The sequence below is a fragment of the Patiria miniata genome, unplaced genomic scaffold, assembly GCF_015706575.1.
Source record: "Patiria miniata isolate m_02_andy unplaced genomic scaffold, ASM1570657v1 HiC_scaffold_20, whole genome shotgun sequence".
Taxonomy (NCBI): Eukaryota; Metazoa; Echinodermata; class Asteroidea; order Valvatida; family Asterinidae; genus Patiria; species Patiria miniata.
The window spans coordinates 17706802-17725822 of NW_024037059.1; the positions used below are offsets into that span (position 1 = coordinate 17706802).

The window sequence follows — 19021 nt, forward strand, 5'->3', positions numbered from 1 at the left end:
TGTCAGTGTAACCATATTTGATCTATTATACTAACCCCTCAAATAGTTCATTTCTGAAAATTACAGCAAAAGCCAATGATGTACATTCCCTTTAAGCAACCCCCCCCCCCCCCCCCAAAGAAATTCTTCCACTGCCACTTCTATTGATCTGGTTATTTTTATCTTGACATTTATACCGTTTCTACTCCAAATTAAGTTGGTTTATTAAAATAATAAGAATATGCAGAGTTTTTCAGACCATAATTTGATAATATGTATTTATAAAGAAATAAGGCCAAGGTCAATGACCAGTTATTGCCCTGAGTTTTCTCGTTTTTTTGTGTCTGAAAAATAAGCATATCTTGATCCAATTTAATAGGCTTCTCGTAGACTTTAAGAACAATCAACCCACAGACACTATACTTTCATGACCAAAATCCGGTTTTACTGAAAAAATCGTGCAGAGTTCTTTATTTTTTTTAACAGAAAGGCAGGTTTTCCTCGAATAATTGCACCGACAAACATTTGTTTTTGATTGTTGTTCAGAACTGAACATTGTCATTTCGACTCCAAATTAAATATGCATATTATTAAAAAAGAAAGAAAAAAAAATTGCCAACATGTACAGCGCGGATTTCGCTCGATTCCCCGAAAATTCAGTATCGATACGCAGGATAATTTTGCTCGAAAATAGCTAATCGATACCTGTTTTTCTAGCACGTTCTTGTCGATGTCGTCATGTCAAAGAGTTTATCGGATCATGATCGGATCGTGTGGGGAAGTCCGGAAGACTATTTTGGGTGTCTGTTTTTCTCGTATTGAGAACATTGGAAGCTTAAATGACGAATTAAGAAATCCAATATGAGTGAAAACAAGGAGAAAGAAGGATCAGCAGGACCTCCGAAGTTGAAGCAAAAGTAAGTTTACATATTTTTGGAGTAACGGGCATGACGTGCAATGGAGTTCTTAGTTGCATTTAATTCGTGAACAAAATGGTAAAAAAAGGGTGATCGTGTAGGGCCCCTGTTTCGATCAAATTAGAATCAAGAATATTTTTTTTATTACTAAAAACTGACATTGTCAACCTAAACCAGACTTCTGTCAATGTAATGACATCTTTTTGATAATTTTTGAAAAGTTTCTTGGCGTAGAAATTATAATTTTCCTATCCCCTATGGGGTTTACAGGCCAGTTGGTGCCGTGCAGTGCGACTTGTGCATTCACGGTGCATCACGCGGTGATCACCATCTTTATTTTTCGGGTACAACTATAGAATGCAGGGCCACTTTACTCTACATCCGCGCCTCCGTATGGCTGCGTGGAGGCGTGGAACCGCAGTCGACCTACCTCTGAAAATCGATCGTGGAGTCGTGGAGCCGCAGAGAATTACGCCCTCTATCGGTGCGCGTCTCTGCGACTCCGCGACTCCGCGCCTCCACCACTGAGAGACAGTGCCCCGTCGCCCTCCCCCCTTCCTAATTGGCCCGCCCAATTAAAGTGACTCTGCGACTCCCCGACTCCGCGCCTCCGCGACTCCAGACAGTGCCCCGTCGCCCTCCCCCCCCCTTCCTAATTGGCCCGCCCAATTAAAGTGGGAGACTCTGCGACTCCCCGACTCCGCGCCTCCGCGACTCCAGACAGTGCCCCGTCGCCCTCCCCCCCTTCCTAATTGGCCCGCCCAATTAAAGTGACTCTGCGACTCCCCGACTCCGCGCCTCCGCGACTCCAGACAGTGCCCCGTCGCCCTCCCCCCCCTTCCTAATTGGCCCGCCCAATTAAAGTGACTCTGCGACTCCCCGACTCCGCGCCTCCGCGACTCCAGACAGTGCCCCGTCGCCCTCCCCCCCCTTCCTAATTGGCCCGCCCAATTAAAGTGACTCTGCGACTCCCCGACTCCGCGCCTCCGCGACTCCAGACAGTGCCCCGTCGCCCTCCCCCCCCCTTCCTAATTGGCCCGCCCAATTAAAGTGACTCTGCGACTCCCCGACTCCGCGCCTCCGCGACTCCAGACAGTGCCCCGTCGCCCTCCCCCCCCCTTCCTAATTGGCCCGCCCAATTAAAATGGATATGGATGCTTCGTTCTCAAAAAGATTCCGCCGAGAATTGCGCCCTCTATCCGCGCGAGTCTCTGCGACTCCGCGACTCCGCGCCTCCGCCACTGCGGCCACTCCAGTGCCCCGCGTCTCCGCGATTCTGCGACTCCAAGACTCCGCGCCTCCGCCGCTCCAGACAGTGCCCCCAACACATTTACAAGCACGCCCTCCCTTCCGATCCTTCATGAGAAGCTTTGAAGACAAGTGCAGTGCATTCCTTCGCTGTACTTAGCACTTTTTTGCAGGTTTGCATATCTATTACTCCTATTCCATCCACGCCTCCAGGCAAAATAAAAAGCCTTGCTTCGGCGTGGCCCTGCATTCTATAGTTGCTCCCTTTTTCGTGTTGCAATTTGTCGTTGCCATCGTCATTTTACCCCCAAATTTCCATCGAAAATTCAAAACCCTGCCCGGCCCTTTCGGTGACAAACATGACAAACCCATCATGCCCATGGAATCATGCCCATGCCCATGGGCCTGTCTGTATCATGTTCTTAATGTCGCTAACTAGTTTGGTTTGTCAAATAATTTAAAAGTGGATTTTGTTCACTTATGGGAACCAGGCCCGTAGATACATGATTGCCAAAAAAGTAGTGTGGCTATCTGGTGATTGTGTAATTTAGGGCCCTCTTCCCCCTCTTCCGAGAAGGAATGTTGCATCCTGACAACACTTTTTCATCTGATATTATCTCAACGAAGGTCATCAGACATCATTGCAACAAAAGACATGCCCTTAACTACAAAAACAACTCTTCATAACTTTGTACAAAACCTAAAGATGTGGCATCTGGAAACTACATTCTACATTCTACAAAAAAAGGGTTTCATTTTTTAGGACTAGTTTTCATTAGGCCTACTTTTTTTAAGGCCTCTTTTTGTAAAATTTGATTTCTTTGTTTTTTCTTAGTGATCTGCTGGTGTTGGTCAAATTTGAGGATTTTTATAAAGAGAGCGATCCTGACGTTGAATATTGTCAGGTCAGGGGACCAGATGGTCGACTGATGTAACGATAGCCACTGGAAAAAAGTATTCCTCGTTTTGGGAGGGAAGTGTTTAATTAGTATGTATGTACATTGATAGCGCAAGGAACAAATGTTCTATGGTAGGAAATTGTAAGTATTTTTCAAAGATAAATCTCAAAAAGATGAAAAATGTGCTTTGCAGTGCATACAAAGGTTTTGTAGATTTTTTAAACTTGTGCTTAGATGAATATCATGCTTAAATTATCTTTCTTTCCAGATATGACTGGTACCAAACAGACTCTACTGTCGTCATTACTCTTTTGATAAAAAATTCCAAGAAAGAAGATGTACAAGTGGATTACACGGAAAGAGCAGTGAGTATTGCATCTTGGTAGGGCCTATTGTCATTTTTGCAAAATCTTTTTAATTAATGAGGCCATGTTGAAAAAGTTTCAAATTGTCAGCTTTCTGCAACAAAATCGGTCGGGAAATGTTTGTGTCAGACTTTAACTTCACCCTCTGTCCCAGCAGACTGATGGCTTAACTGTGTGATGTCTGACTTCTGTAGGTGAGTGCAACAATCAAGCAGCCTTCTGGGAATGACTTCAGCCTGGAGTTGGACCTGGCCCACAATGTCGTCCCTGCCAAGTGCACAACCAAGATCATGTCTATGAAGGTTGGTCAGTGTATCTTCTTGGTCACATGGAGTTCCCTTGCCACCTTGTGACTTTTTGAGGTTTAGTTGAAAAATACCCGAATCTCTCAAGTTATTCTATTCTAGTCAGTCCTCAGTCAAGTTTCAATTAGGCGGAGTGAATTTAAAAAAAAATTGTGTCTTGCCTTTTTGAAAAAATGAAGGAAGCAACCTTCCCCCTTTTTTTTCTCTCCCAAGATGGCAGATTTTTCAAGATGGCAGATGGATTCTTCCATTTTCTGGACTCTTTGGCTTCTACAAAAATCATGTCCAAAATTGTGTCTCAAGGCTAAGTACAAAACGAAATAGTTTCTCGTCGTGTCCACAGGAGCCGTCACCCTTTCTACATAGCTACAATTTGACGGAAACAAGTAAAAAGACAATATATTGACAATATTTTTGTAAAATTTGTTGCAAATGTATGAATTAAATTTGGGTTATTTTTTTTCCAGATTGAGCTGAAGTTAGTCAAAGAAGAGGGACTGAGGTGGAACAAGCTGGAAGGGGAGGATACGCTAGCTACCAACGCAGCCACAGAGCAAGGTACACTGGCCTCTTGTCTCATGTGCATTGTAGTTGAACAAAGTGTTGCCGATTGTTTTGGGGGGGAGATTTGCTTGGGGCTTTCCCCCCCCCCCCCCTCCCCAACCCCTTCCTTCTCCCCAATCCAAGTACAATCTTGGGGATTTGATCACTTTTAGATGAAACAGACTTGAATAGAATTCTTTCTTTTAGGGATGTTAATAAATGCTGTTTTCAGTGGTCTGATTTTTAAGATATTTGCATGAGAGTAGGTTGAATGAGGGGAATGTTTCTTTCTTTACAACCCACAAACCAGCTAAGGCCAAAAAAAAGGTTCCAGTTTCTAGTCTGTGCGCGCGTCACTGTAGCCATGCGTGTCGGCAAAATTAAAAAGGTTTTTTTTTTCAATGTAAGATGATGTCTCAAAACCGCCAAACTTTGACTGGAATCCTGCTGCTGCATAATTTTCTAAAAACGTGTTTTTAGATGGGGGTTACGATCGAGTATATGCTTTATGTGGCCTCTCTGGGCTCCCATACATTTTGCACTTAATTTAGTCGGGCACCATTTGCAGTCATCAGGCAAAATTCGAAGGAAAAAAAAGCTGCGTCGCCGCACCACTTTTGGGGCAAGCTCCATACCAGAAACCGGAGCCTTTTTTTTGGCCTAAACCACCTTTCCCAACAACCCCACAGCATTCAGGTAAACACTTTACGGCCAGCTTTCTTTTGTTCCTGGTGTCAGATGCCCAAGACATTGTCCACAAGTACCCGACGTCCAGCCACGTGACACGGAACTGGGACAAGATCGGCAAGGAAGCGGAGGAAGAGGAGAAGGAAAAGGCTGAGGGAGAGGCTGCCCTCAACCAGCTCTTCCAAAAGATCTATGGAGATGCCTCGGACGACGTCAAGAAGGCCATGAACAAGTCATTCGTAAGAAGTCGTTCTTTTTACTCCCGGCATGCAATTTGACATATAAGCCTCAGCTATGCCTTTATCAGCTCTTTACGTCCACAGCTATATACAGTTACAGCACAGTACAGTGCCTCAGTCAAAAGCATAGGCTTTCCTGCTCTGATTTAAGTGTCTTACTCAAGTTACCATACTACTTGTCAGCCCCACTGAGCCATTGCGTGCCGAATTAATCAAAACGAGCATTGCTTTAAGAAAAGCAGTGCGTTGAAGCCAGTCATCTTACTTTCTCAACAGGGAAAGGGAAAAAAATCAGTTAGGGCCCATCTGAATTCATATCTGAGACGAGTTCTGGACAAGTTGCGGACATTGTATCGGGTGTAAGTTGTAGGATTCTGAACAACTTCCCCGCAATCTTCCCGCAATGAAGTTATCAGTATTGGCGTGTCAAGCAGTTGCTTATACAAATTTGTCCAGGACAAAATAATGCAGAGCTTCTTCCGGACAAAATGAATGATTCTACCTGCAACTTCTCCGGAACTCGTCCCGGGTATGAATTGAGACGGGGCCTTACGTTTAAACGATTTTTTAAGAATCCATTTCTTTTCACCCACAGACCGAATCAGGAGGCACTGTCCTCAGCACCAACTGGAAAGAAATCGGTCCTCAGAAAACGGAAATTAAACCACCAGATGGAATGGAGTACAAAAAATGGGACACCTAGTGGTCTGCGTAAGGGAAGTGTACATAGTGGAGCTGGTCCGCATTGAGACAAGTAAATAGATATGATAAAACCTCTCCAGTGTACAGGCATGCAACTGGCAATTTCGAGGAAACTCCGAACCACACCAGACTTCGTACTGTATTTTTCAGTTTGTAATGGCATTCATGAGAAGTGAAAAACGAGGAAACCAGGGGATCCGAGGAAAAGTTGCATGCCTGGGTGTAGGTTAGGATAACGGGCAGATACTCTTAATCATGTGAGATCTTTTCAATCTTTTCAATCTTTTCAAATCTCCGTCATGTCAAACCTCATCTGTCAGGTCAAAGCAGGTCAAATCTGTTCAATTTTTTTTTCAAGTGCACCTACATTCTCCGTCCAGTATATGTATTTCATCCCACGCAGCTCCGTCATAGTCTTTTCTTAAAGGTTTCACTTAGTTTTTGTTCTGCTAAGAGTTACATTTCCACGCTCGGTTGGTTTTTAAGTTGCTGTTATGTTGTTCCCTGTCCCAAGCTTATAGCTGTTTTACATCTGTATGGGAACCAGTAGTGCTTGTAGTACTGTTAATAATCATTTGAGAGAATTTTTGTTTTTGGTGTTAACAATATTGCTAAGGCCCCCAAAAAAGATATTCTTAGATAACTTGGTGATATCATCATTGCCGTGATCTCATTTATTTGATTTTTATTCATTTGAGGAAAGAATCCCCAAATTTCCTTGTCAATATGGTTTATAAAATTGTACTGTGTAAATTTTGTATAGTCTTTTCTCTTTAAATTTAATCAATACTTTTGCATTTCTCAAATTGCTGTTTTTTTCTCTTTGGTCATCAACATCTTTGCAGTAAAACTGTGACAACATTCATTTTCTCCTCAAAATTGACCAATCAAATTTGAAGTGAACACTTCACTTTCCATGGGGCTGCCAAAGATAGGAAGGATATTCCCAGTCCGTGGGGAGGAATAACAAAGATAAATTTCCATTTGAATTCTTAGAAAAGCAAATTGTAAAATGTTTATATTCATCCTCGGTCAATCCTCATTGGTTTTTTTCGTATGCTGTACAGTTCTTACTTTTTGTTGGCTCAAGATAAACAGGAAATTAAAAATAATGCACTTGGGATAATTCTATCAAAATAATTGGAAAGGTGAATGTGCTTTACAGAATTTTCTTTTCCCCCCAATATTTACTCAGATAAATTGAAATAGAATTCTAACTTTGTATGTGTTACATTCATTCTGCGATTTCATATCGATTTGATAAAAAATCAAGAGAGGTGCATTGTGGTCATATTATATCCCAACATCTTTTACCACCTTCAAATGTAAATTGTCATTTCCTTACCGCATTCTTTAAAAAACAAATTGCGACCATGTTGCATGTATAACCATTTGTGTATTGAAACAAAAAAACCAAAAACATTTCACCACATGTGTAGCTTTTTAGAACAAGGAATGTAACCAATCTTTAAGATTTCTTTACTTTTTGCTTTGTATTTCTTGAAACAATAAACTAAATAATGTTTGGAAAAAAAATTGTAAAACTATGTGCCGGAACATTTTCATGGTGTCAAGTGGTCACCACTTGTGACAACACGTACCTCAGTTGCTGAATTCAAAGCCTCTAACATGTGCAAACATCAATACGTGCATTTGGGAAATACAGGCTGTACTAAAGACCCTGACATTTTGCAAGCATGCAGGTCGTGCATATGCTTGATCTCCAGTAATAGTTTGGCGCCCTCAAGCTCAGATCAAATCCACGCGCCGTGTGCTTCCTCGGTTCTTAGTTTGGCTCTGGAATATAGATTTTGAATCTTGTCCATTTCTGTTTGAGGTGGGCACTTGTTTACACCTGACGTATTTATTCCACATGCTAAGAGTCTGGCGCCCTCTGATGTTCACATCCAGAGGCATCTCGATAATCCCTTCATTCCTGGTATCTGAAGCAATCGCTGGCAATCTTCCAGACGCCGCCTTGCGTCGTCAGCATGAAGTTTTCCGTGAAACTGAAGGTCTCTTTTGTCCCTTCAAATTTGACCCGTCCACCGACAATGACCATCAGTGACGTTTGACCTTGTGTGACCACAGCTGAAAAGACAAAAATTTACACATTAATGTTGAAGCTGAGAAGCCTGAAAATGTTTGTACTGTAATCACAAATATGAACATTCAAATTAAAGAGGAAAATATAATAAATCAACAAGGATTTGCGTGATACCTGGTATCGGTTGGCAGTCCAGGGTGTCAATGGTGTGGTCGCTGGTGGGTAATTGATCAAGAAACTTCAGGATAGCTTCTGAGCCCTGCAATGGGTTGCCGTTCCAAACCATTGTAGCTGAATCCATGTACAGCTTGTTTAACAACTAGAAGAGAAACCACGAACTTGACATTTTTAGAACTTAAAATAGAAGTTCAAATTGGCTAAGCTGATCGTGATGTAGGTTTCATAGAAAAAGAAGCTTGCTTTTAAAATAATACACGTACTTGGCTATACTTTGTTCTATTGAAAGGCGGACTTATCCTACTGTACCTTGGCGTGATGGTACGTGATAGCCTGATGTGGGGACTTTGAATGCCAAGCATTAATTTAGAAGTAGAAGTACTGTTCGATAGGAACAGGAACAAACAGCAAAAGGCCCAAATGTCTTAAGAGATAAAGCTACATAGCCTATTAAAAGTATTAACAAACTTATCTTTATGAACGAAAAAATGGCTATTCTAACAACTTTGAAACAAACACGACAAAGCTGCATTGTACTTACATTTCTTCTCTTGTCAAACTTTTCATAGTACAACTTGTGGAATTCTTTACCGGCAAGCACAGCTTGTTCAAGCTGCAATTTTACATCCTGGACAGAAAGACGAATTGAAACATACTCAAGGCCAGGAATCAAAATCTTTGCCTCTGTATTTTAACCCCCCCCCCCCCCCCAAGTTCCCGCCACCAACATGACCAACGTACAACACGACCAAAGCATGCAAGCCATGACAATTGACAGAAGAGAAGGCCCCAAATCTCTGGAAAAAAATGTAACATTTATTCTACCAAACTACTTCTACATGGTTTACACTTAGAAGATAAAATAAAACTAATTCAATTCAAACTAAACAAAGGGTCTGAGCTTTTGCTAAGATCTGTTTTCTGTGTAAAACAAAATAAGGCCACCTTACCGCGGGGAGCGTCATCTTGCATGTCTTGAGTTGAGCGACTGCGCCCTCCAGTGACAATTTTTTTTATGATTATTTTTGAAATATGGTGCATTTAAAAGGACAAATAAAGCTACGATTGTTTTATAGATTAAAACTCTATTTTGTCAATAATTCTCCTTTTTTGAGTATGCGTAGAAGTTTTTACGTAATATCGATCAAAATATCACTATGTCGACTTCTTCATTTCCATTAAAAAAACTTGGGATTTCGTGAAATCAATCTACAGTTCGATTGTGCATGTCCACCCGAAGGCTAGGCGCGGCCACCGTATCTTTTGAGTGGATATGGCGCACGTGCACGCTGTTTACGGTCCAGTCTCTTGTTGAAATTGTTTCAATTTTTGTCATCAATCAGGTAGGTTTAAGGTTGTAAAATATCGTAATTAAGAAAAGACATATGTTTGTAATCCCCTAGGACAGTTTGGCGGGACAGAAATTTTACCAATTTTACCAAAAGTCCAATGTGAGCATGGTGAATTTTCTTTTGACAAACTTTGTCGAGTTTTCGTCCCGCGCGCTGACTCCTGATCCTGCACGCACATACCGGGGGTCAGACAAGTCGACCGTTGAGACAACTCGACTCGGGACAAGTCGACCGTTGAGACAACTCGACCGTTGAGACAACTCGACCGTATGTGCGATAAATGGAAAGACAAGTCGACCGTTGAGACAAGTCGCCTCGCATGTTTTGGGCCTAGTTTCGGGGTAGCCCCACTAGTGTGGCCGTCGGTATGCTGCGCTGAACCTCTGGCCACACACCGTGGTACCGCGCGCTACTGAGGACGAAGTTTCATAAAATCTGCGGTCCGTTTCTTACATTCTCAGTTTCTTACTTTCTTATGGTTGTATTCTATGATGTCCCACCTATCACTTCTGGGATGCTTAGGTCTAATGATGTTCCATTTTCCGAGATATTCTTCAATCTTTCTGGAGCCCAAATGCACTCAGCTCGTGAAACGTCTGGTGATGGCTGCCATTTTGAATGTGACAAGAGATGACCTCAAGCTGTGACGTCGCGTTTATGCAAATTGCTTGTCGAGCGCGCGAGGGCGTGAGTTGCAAATGCGACGGCTGTTTCCTGTGCCGTAGATCCTGAATAGAGATCGGTGCACATGGCCCCCTGACGATAAATGCATGGTACAGGAAACAGCCGTCGCATTTGCAACTCGCGCCCTCGCGCGCTCGACAAGCAATTTGCATAAACGCGACGTCACAGCTTGAGGTCATCTCTTGTCACATTCAAAATGGCTGCCATCACCAGACGTTTCACGAGTGCATATGGGCTCCAGAAGAAAGATTGAAGAATATCTCGGAAAATGGAACATCATTAGACCTAAGCATCCCAGAAGTGATAGGTGGGACATCATAGAATACAACCATAAGAAAGTAAGAAACTGAGAATGTAAGAAACGGACCGCAGATTTTATGAAACTTCGTCCTCAGTAGCGCGCGGTACCACGGTGTGTGGCCAGAGGTTCAGCGCAGCATACCGCCGGCCACACTAGTGGGGCTAGTTTCGGGGATAGTACCGGGGATTTTGACGGCGGCTGATCGCCATTTGGGAGTGATGACACATGAGTTTTTATTTTTGCATATAACAGAGCCGATATAACGCAGCGTGATTGTCCGTGCACATCGTTCGTTTTTTTTCAAGGCCACGTGCGCGCATCCCCGGTCAACGTGGCCGTACCGTGCACGGTGGCATCGTTTTTGCCGGGCCTGTGCGCCCATTTGCCGGTCAACTTGTCCGTACCGTGCACGGTGACATCGTTTTTGCCAGCCCTGTGCGCCCATTTGCTGCGCCGGTCGACGTGCCCGCGTGCCGTGCCCGGGCCGGTCCTCGCGGGCGGGCGGGGCGCACCAGCCCGACGCGACGCCCTCTGTACATCGAGTATGCCCACGCCGCACCCGTGATCGGTCTTGCCACAGATTTGTGCAACTTTTTCTGCTCCACGTGTATTCATTTCCATTAAGTCGAGCAGTCTCAACGGTCGAGTTGTCCCGAGTCGAGTTGTCTCAACGGTCGACCTGTCTCAATGGTCGAGTTGTCTCAACGGTCGACTTGTCCCGAGTCGAGTTGTCTCAACGGTCGACTTGTCTGACATTCCACATACCATCCATTGACCCGACGGCTATTGCATGTCGTACCGTTATAAATAGTAATCAGGCTTGTGTTGTGGGGTGGCTGGGTCCTACTAAAATGCACCAACTGGCGTCAACAAGCGTGAATGGTCGTCAACCCAGCGTCAACATATTTTGTAAAACGTAACGAAACATAAAAACAAGCTATGGTAAACAAAGAACATCTTCTTCAGCATATAATCTAAACTAAGTTAAAATTCTTTCAAAAAGTTGTTTTTTTTTCAATGCGAAACGTTATGTAATGTAAGAAGACTTTGTCGAGTTAGTGTTGGCCGCCATCTATGTGTACAGTGTCAATCCAAACAAGATGGCGGCCAACACTAACTTGACAAACTCGTCAAATTCGTAGGTTTCACGTTGAAAAAAAAAAAACTTTTGAAATAATTTTAAATTTGATTTATTTGCTGAAGGTGTTCTTTGTCGCTATTTCTACCATACAAAGCCTTTTTTTATGTTCCAAAACTTATACAAAATTTGTTGACGCTGGGTTGACGACCGTTCACGCTTGTTGATGCCAGTTGACACTTGTGGGCGCATTTTAGTAGGACCGGTGGGGTGAAACATGGCGGGCCTAAACTAGTATTGCTTTCACAATCTCATTTTTTGAACATAAAAATGAAGCAAAATTTGAAGCATCCATCATGTTCATTTGAAGAGGGCTGACAATTTCACACTAATTGAATGGTCAACTGTGAGTGACTGTCCAACTCAAATCATTTAAGAATCCCTTCTTTTTCTTTCTACAGACTACAGATGGAAGTAGCTTTAAAAAGCGTCTATCGAAATTTGTTCCTCGTGCTGGCAAGACAACTCTACAGGCTGGTTAACATGTAAGTTAGTTCATTGGCACCGGCAACAGAGACACACAGTGCAGTTCTGTTGTCAAAACTGGGTTTGAGTCCTTGAGCTAAAACAGGAACAAAAGTAGATTTGAATCTTACATGTACTTGAAATTCAAAATGAAAAAAGAAATCGAGTTCAAGTAATGATAGATAATTGCAAATTGAAGAATTTTTCTAATATTTCAAACATACTTCAAAATCCAAATCCAGTCCGCAACTGAGCTAGGCACAAGCCAAGTCTAGGTCTGGTTTTATGTTTTTTGCCCAAGTGGATTTTCAAAAGCTATTGAATATGACCTCTAAAATGGTTATGGTGTGGACACAGATAGGGTCATGTGCATGGACAAAGACAAGAAAAATAGTTGCATTCGTGTTTTATTTTGAGTCTTAATTATTGCTGTATTTCAGTGTTATGGGAAGGACGACATCTCGAAGCAGAATGCCGCATTCCGATATTCTAGACCATATCCCTTCAGGCAAGATGACCAGTCAGCAGTTGCTGAAACACTGCATTGATGCACAGAACAACCAGCCGTCTTTGTTGAAAAGAAGCTTCCATTTGCTATCGGGGGAGGCAGTGGGCGGAGCGGAGGGGCAGGACAGTAATACCATCAGGGTCATGCAATGGAATATTCTTGCCGACGGTAAGTTCCCCACTTTTCTAACTTGCACGGGTAATGTTTGAGAGATCCAATAATTCAAATGTTTCTTCACGAATGTCCCATTTTAGAATGTGGCATATTTTGGGTCAAGGCTGTTTCAATTATTCAAAAATGTATTTACAAGTAAACAGTCTGATGTGGAATATTGGAGTTTGAAAATCACATAATAAATTGGTATCTTTATGAAAGTCTTTGACTAAAGAGAATTACCTACTCAACCTAGAAGTAGTGTACTTTTGACTGTACAGGATTCCGTTCATATATGTATCGCAATGCCGCATGTGGCAACAGTGGTTAGGTGAAGAATATCTACCTTTAACGTTTCCTATTGTATGAACTGTCTGCGCGTGTCTTGGATGTCTGCAGGCGACGATGCTGACAATAAAAATGATTGAAATTAATTGATGATGATACTGATACAATTGTCTGACCAAGTGATACAAGAAACAAACAATGGCGTTATCGCCTGAGAAGTGGCAGTATCAGGTCTGGTACAAGCAAATGAAGTGAGTATCTTTGCAAAAAATAATATCCGAGAGTGCGAAAAGTTACAGACTACAGGCAAGAAAATGACATGCTCCACAAGCAATGGCTACCGTCACTGGAACGACCTCTCCTTCCAACAACTTGAATCTGATTAATAATGACTACTCCCCGATTGTCTTAAAACAGCACTGAGCGATGGAGCTGACAATTTCATCAAGTGTCCCGGCGAGGCCCTACAGTGGGACACCAGACGCATCTCCTGCCTCCGCGAGATCTTGACCTACGACCCAGACATCGTCTGCCTCCAGGAAGTTGACCATTTCCAGGATTTTTTCCGAGTGCAGCTGGAGAGAGTGGGTTACCAGGGGATCTTCAAACCCAAACCGGACTCCCCATGCCTGGACTGCATCCACAACAACGGCCCGGATGGATGCGCCGTCTTCTTCAAACCAGAGAAGTTTACTCTGGCCGGTAGCACGTGTCCCGTCTTAGAGGTAGCAGACCGGGGAAGCATTTGGCCTACAAATCAGGTGGCAGTCCTACTGCGGTTGAAATGCAAGTCCCCCGCCGAGCATCATGGAAAGGAATTTCTTGTCGGCACCACTCACCTGAAAGCCAAGTCAAGTTGGCATAAGCTGAGACATCTTCAAGGCGTGAACCTCCTAGAGATCCTTGAAAAACAAGCCGGCGGCTGCCCAGTAATACTCTGCGGAGATTTCAATGCCGAGCCGACTGAGGATGTCTACAAGGCTTTTGAGGCTAGCAAGATGGCACTGGATAGTGCCTACAAGTGTCTTAGTGAGGATGGCAACTCAGAGCCTTCTTACACAACCTGGAAAATCCGTCCAGCTGGAGAGGTGTGCCACACCATAGACTATGTGTGGTTCTCCCGAAACCAGTTACAACCTGTCAAGGTTTTACAATTGCCATCGGAGGAGGACGTCGGAAAGGACAGACTACCATCTTACAAATACCCGTCGGATCACTTGTCGCTTGTCGCAGATTTTGCATTCAAGACTTGAGGTTTGATCACTCCCCTCGCACCATTTTGAGCATGTTTCCAATTCTCCGAGTGTGAATTATGCAGTGGCAGACGTCTACTCTTGTCTCTCCCCATTTTAAAGGAATGATCCTATTGTAAAGTTTTGTGCTAGAGCAGTTGAGAGCGCTGTTGTTGCTATTTATACATTTTTGGTTTACTATTTATTTATGTCTATATTTTACCAAATAGAACATTCAAAAGTGATAGCTGTTGAGACACAATGATGAAAATTGTCTTTGAGAGGTATGAAACTCAGCGGTTTTATTGTTTAAGTTGACACATTTTTGTGGACTGCCACATTTCACACGTTTTGAGAGCTTTTTGCAAGGAGTTGACCCACATTTGCATCTTCAAATATCAGATAGTTGGCTTTCTCAAAAAATAAATTGATAAATACATGATTTTCCTAAAAAAATTACCTCAATGTCAAGTCAAATATTTGATCAAATCCAAGTTCCAATAATCAAATACTAAACTTACTATTCGAAAACGCACAGCACTGATGTGCAATTTGCATTGCCTGCGGCTGAGAGTCTTGTGTTTTATTGATGAGACCAAGGTGACTTTTGTGTGCTCAATGACAGTCTGAAACTGTTGCAGAAAGAGTATAACGGCAGGGTTCAGAAAAAGTGTAGGTAAAAAGATAACGATCCAAGCCCAACCTCCTGTTAAATTTCCACGCAATATTTAGGATCCTTTTCCTGCCACAGAATGATGTAACCTTCTTGAGATGTACAAAAACATGTACAATGTATTACATGTAAATTTGTTTTAATAGAAATGTTGAACCAACAAGAAGGATTTTTTTTATGGAAGCTGTGAAAGAATTGTAGAAAATGACCAAAACTAGCCATAAATTTTAATGCTATATTTACAAAGCGATTGTAACTGTATGTGATATTGAGGTGACTTAAGTGTTTGGCATGTTTGCAGTGTATTTATCAGTGGTGAGATACCGGCACAGGTTGAAATGCGGTATCAATAAATTCGGGCGATTCACAATGCAGTGCGCCACCAAGAGTTTGCCACGGAGAGTTCCTTTTTCCCAGTGCATTGTTGGAGATGGTCGACAAATTCGCAGCGCGGGACATTTGAAATTGTTAGTTTTTCCGGTCAGTGGTTTTGTAAGCGTATGATTCGAGTATCTTTTTGCCCTTTTCTTTTTCTTTTTATCAATACGGTATTTTTTGTAAGGCGTCAGAACGCTATTCCCCAATCTATAACAAATTAGCTCAAGTTGTCTACTGACACTCATTCAAATGGGCCATGTTTTGTCGACCGTAAACTTGAAAAATAGACTCTCCATGGCAAACTCTTCGTGGCGCACTGCATTGTGAATCGCCCGAATTGCCATATTTTTTTAACACAAAAGATCAAACACCCACCAGGGATCAATACAAGTAACAATACTATAATGCCATTTTTTGAGTTAAAACTGTTTTCATTAATTTCTATTCAGCTGTGTAGTTATAAAATCATTGCATTTAAAGAGGTCTACTACTACACCCTTTACCATTTTGATTTTTAAACCCTCCCTCTCTGGCTGGCAGCTTCAACAAGGCCAGCCTAGCCTTGGTCAATGCTCTCGTCGTTATTCGTCCCGTACGCGGTCAATCGTCGGCATATATCCTCGCGCGCTATGCACATGCATGTAAAAATACAGCGCGAACAGCGACCTCACGCGGCCACTATTTTTATGCAAATCAGTTGGAGACGATGTCGAGCCTTGGTTCAATCGTCGGCCAAAGCTTATGTTTTTCTTTACTTTGCGCTAGATTTCCAGCGCACGACCTCGTATGCGAATACAGATAATGTAGGCGGGGCTAATATGTGGAGTGTCCAATCACACCTTGGTAAATCCGGACGTCATCTAATTATTTGCAGCTATTCCGGCTTTTGCGGATGTGACAGGAACCACAGTTTTTGTGCATTGGTGCCGTGTGCAGAGACACAATGTGTATGTGTATGGATTATGTACGGTGCCACGTTTCACTATGCAAGTTTCCACGCAACGATCGACCAATAAGAAAACGACATTTAAGGTCAGCTAAGGCTATTAACATAATGAGCACCACCCCCAAAACCTCACATGGTCGATTGAACCAAGGCTCGACATCGTCTCCAACTGATTTGCATAGAAATAGTGGCCGCGTGAGGTCGCTGTTCGCGCTGTATTTTGACATGCATGTGCATAGCGCGTGAGGATATATGCCGACGATTGACCGCGTACGGGACGAATAACGACGAGAGCATTGACCAAGGCTAGGCCAGCCCACCAATGAAACTAACAGTTGAGTGCTCCCTGCCTTCATAACACAGGATTGACTGGGTGTGATTTTTTCCGAGTGCAGTTGGAGAGAGTGGGTTACCAGGGAATCTTCAAACCCAAACCGGACTCCCCGTGCCTAGATTGCATCCACAACAACGGCCCAGACGGATGCGCCGTCTTCTTCAAACCAGAGAAGTTTACTCTGGCCGGTAGCACGTGTCCCGTCTTAGAGGTAGAAGACCGGGGAAGCATTTGGCCTACAAATCAGGTGGCAGTCCTGCTGCGGTTGAAATGCAAGTCCCCCGCCGAGCATCATGGAAAGGAATTTCTTGTCGGCACCACTCACCTGAAAGCCAAGTCAAGTTGGCATAAGCTGAGACATCTTCAAGGCTTGAACCTCCTAGAGATCCTTGAAAAACAAGCTGGCGGCTGCCCAGTAATACTCTGCGGAGATTTCAATGCCGAGCCGACTGAGGATGTCTACAAGGCTTTTGAGGCTAGCAAGATGGCACTGGATAGTGCCTACAAGTGTCTTAGTGAGGATGGCAACTCAGAGCCTTCTTACACAACCTGGAAAATCCGTCCAGCTGGAGAGGTGTGCCACACCATAGACTATGTGTGGTTCTCCCGAAACCAGTTACAACCTGTCAAGGTTTTACAATTGCCATCGGAGGAGGACGTCGGAAAGGACAGACTACCATCTTACCAATACCCGTCGGATCACTTGTCGCTTGTCGCAGATTTTGCATTCAAGTCTTGAGGTTTGATCACTCCCCTCGCACCATTTTGAGCATGTTTCCAATTCTCAGAGTGTGAATTATGCAGTGGCAGACTTCTACTCTTGTCTCTCCCCATTTTAAAGGAATGATCCTATTGTAAAATTCCAGTTGTTTTGTGCTAGAGCAGTTGAGAGCGCTGTTGTTGCTATTTATACATTTTTGGTTTACTATTTATTTATGTCTATATTTTACCAAATAGAACATTCAAAAGTGATAGCTGTTGAGACACAATGATGAAACTTGTCTTTGAGAGGTATGAAACTCAGCGGTTTTATTGAGAAATGACACATTTTTGTGGACAGCCACTTTACACACATGGTTTGAGAGCTTTTTGCAAGGAGTTGGCCCTCATTTGCATCTTCAAATATCAGATAGTTGGCTTTCTCAAAAAATAAATTGATAAATACATGATTTTCCTAAAAAAATTACCTCAATGTCAAGTCAAATATTTGATCAAATCCAAGTTCCAATAATCAAATACTAAATTTACTATTCGAAAACGCACAGCACTGATGTGCAATTTGCATTGCCTGCGGCTGAGAGTCTTGTGTTTTATTGATGAGACCAAGGTGACTTTTGTGTGCTCAATGACAGTCTGAAACTGTTGCAGAAAGAGTATAACGGCAGGGTTCAGAAAAAGTGTAGGTAAAAAGATAACGATCCAAGCCCAACCTCCTGTTAAATTTCCACGCAATATTTAGGATCCTTTTCCTGCCACAGAATGATGTAACCTTCTTGAAATGTACAAAAACATGTACAATGTATTACATGTAAATTTGTTTTAATAGAAATGTTGAACCAACAAGAAGGATTTTTTTTATGGAAGCTGTGAAAGAATTGTAGAAAATGACCAAAACTAGCCATAAATTTTAATGCTATATTTACAAAGCGATTGTAACTGTATGTGATATTGAGGTGACTTAAGTGTTTGGCATGTTTGCAGTGTATTTATCAGTGGCGAGATACCAGTACAGGTTGAAATGCGGTATCAATAAATTTGGGCGATTCACAATGCAGTGCGCCACCAAGAGTTTGCCACGGAGAGTTCCTTTTTCCCAGTGCATTGTGGGAGATGGTCAACAAATTCGCAGCACGGGACATTTGAAATTGTTAGTTTTTCCGGTCAGTGGTTTTGTAAGCGTATGATTCGAGTATCTTTTTGCCCTTTTCTTTTTCTTTTTATCAATATGGTATTTTTTGTAAGGCGTCAGAATGCTATGCCCCAATCTATAACAAACTAGCTCAAGTTGTCTACTGACACTCATTCAAATGGGCCATGTTTTGTCGACCGTATACTTGAAAAATAGACTCTCCATGGCAAACTCTTGGTAACGCACTTCATTGTGAATCGCCCGAATTGCCATATTTTTTGAACACAAAAGATCAAACACCCACCAGGGATCAATACAAGTAACAATACTATAATGCCATTTTTTTTAGTTAAAACTGTTTTCATTAATTTCTATTCAACTGTGTAGTTATAAAATCATTGCATTTAAAGAGGTCTACTACTACCCCCTTTACCATTTTGATTTTTAAACCCTCCCTCTCTGGCTGGCAATTTCAACAAGGCCAGCCTAGCCTTGGTCAATGCTCTCGTCGTTATTCGTCCCATACGCGGTCAATCGTCGGCATATATCCTCACGCGCTATGCACATGCATGTAAAAATACAGCGCGAACAGCGACCTCACGCGGCCACTAT

General features: G+C 42.7%; 4 protein-coding genes across 4 annotated transcripts; 3 read left to right on the plus strand and 1 right to left on the minus strand.

The window, feature by feature from the left end:
- Nucleotides 1-692: 692 nt before the first annotated feature.
- On the plus strand, nucleotides 693-7420 carry LOC119728164 (protein SGT1 homolog). The gene is made up of 6 exons (XM_038200250.1): nucleotides 693-896; nucleotides 3312-3408; nucleotides 3603-3710; nucleotides 4181-4271; nucleotides 4995-5182; nucleotides 5778-7420. Exons 1-6 carry the CDS (start codon nucleotides 841-843, stop codon nucleotides 5883-5885), a joined length of 648 nt encoding a protein of 215 aa, XP_038056178.1. The 5' UTR covers nucleotides 693-840; the 3' UTR covers nucleotides 5886-7420.
- Nucleotides 6874-9095, minus strand: LOC119728165 (NTF2-related export protein 2-like). Its single transcript, XM_038200251.1, has 4 exons — nucleotides 9059-9095; nucleotides 8650-8736; nucleotides 8106-8250; nucleotides 6874-7975 (listed from the first exon to the last, which is right to left on the minus strand). The coding sequence occupies exons 1-4, from the start codon at nucleotides 9071-9073 to the stop codon at nucleotides 7815-7817; spliced, it is 408 nt and encodes a 135-aa protein (XP_038056179.1). The 5' UTR covers nucleotides 9074-9095; the 3' UTR covers nucleotides 6874-7814.
- Nucleotides 9096-9376: 281 nt separating this feature from the next.
- On the plus strand, nucleotides 9377-14250 carry LOC119727668 (nocturnin-like). Its single transcript, XM_038199664.1, has 4 exons — nucleotides 9377-9451; nucleotides 11985-12068; nucleotides 12489-12724; nucleotides 13415-14250. The coding sequence occupies exons 2-4, from the start codon at nucleotides 11992-11994 to the stop codon at nucleotides 14248-14250; spliced, it is 1149 nt and encodes a 382-aa protein (XP_038055592.1). The 5' UTR covers nucleotides 9377-9451; nucleotides 11985-11991.
- A 240-nt stretch (nucleotides 14251-14490) lies between these two features.
- On the plus strand, nucleotides 14491-17906 carry LOC119727880 (nocturnin-like). The gene is made up of 3 exons (XM_038199957.1): nucleotides 14491-14513; nucleotides 15204-15217; nucleotides 16590-17906. Exons 1-3 carry the CDS (start codon nucleotides 14491-14493, stop codon nucleotides 17297-17299), a joined length of 747 nt encoding a protein of 248 aa, XP_038055885.1. The 3' UTR covers nucleotides 17300-17906.
- The last annotated feature ends 1115 nt before the right edge of the window (nucleotides 17907-19021 follow it).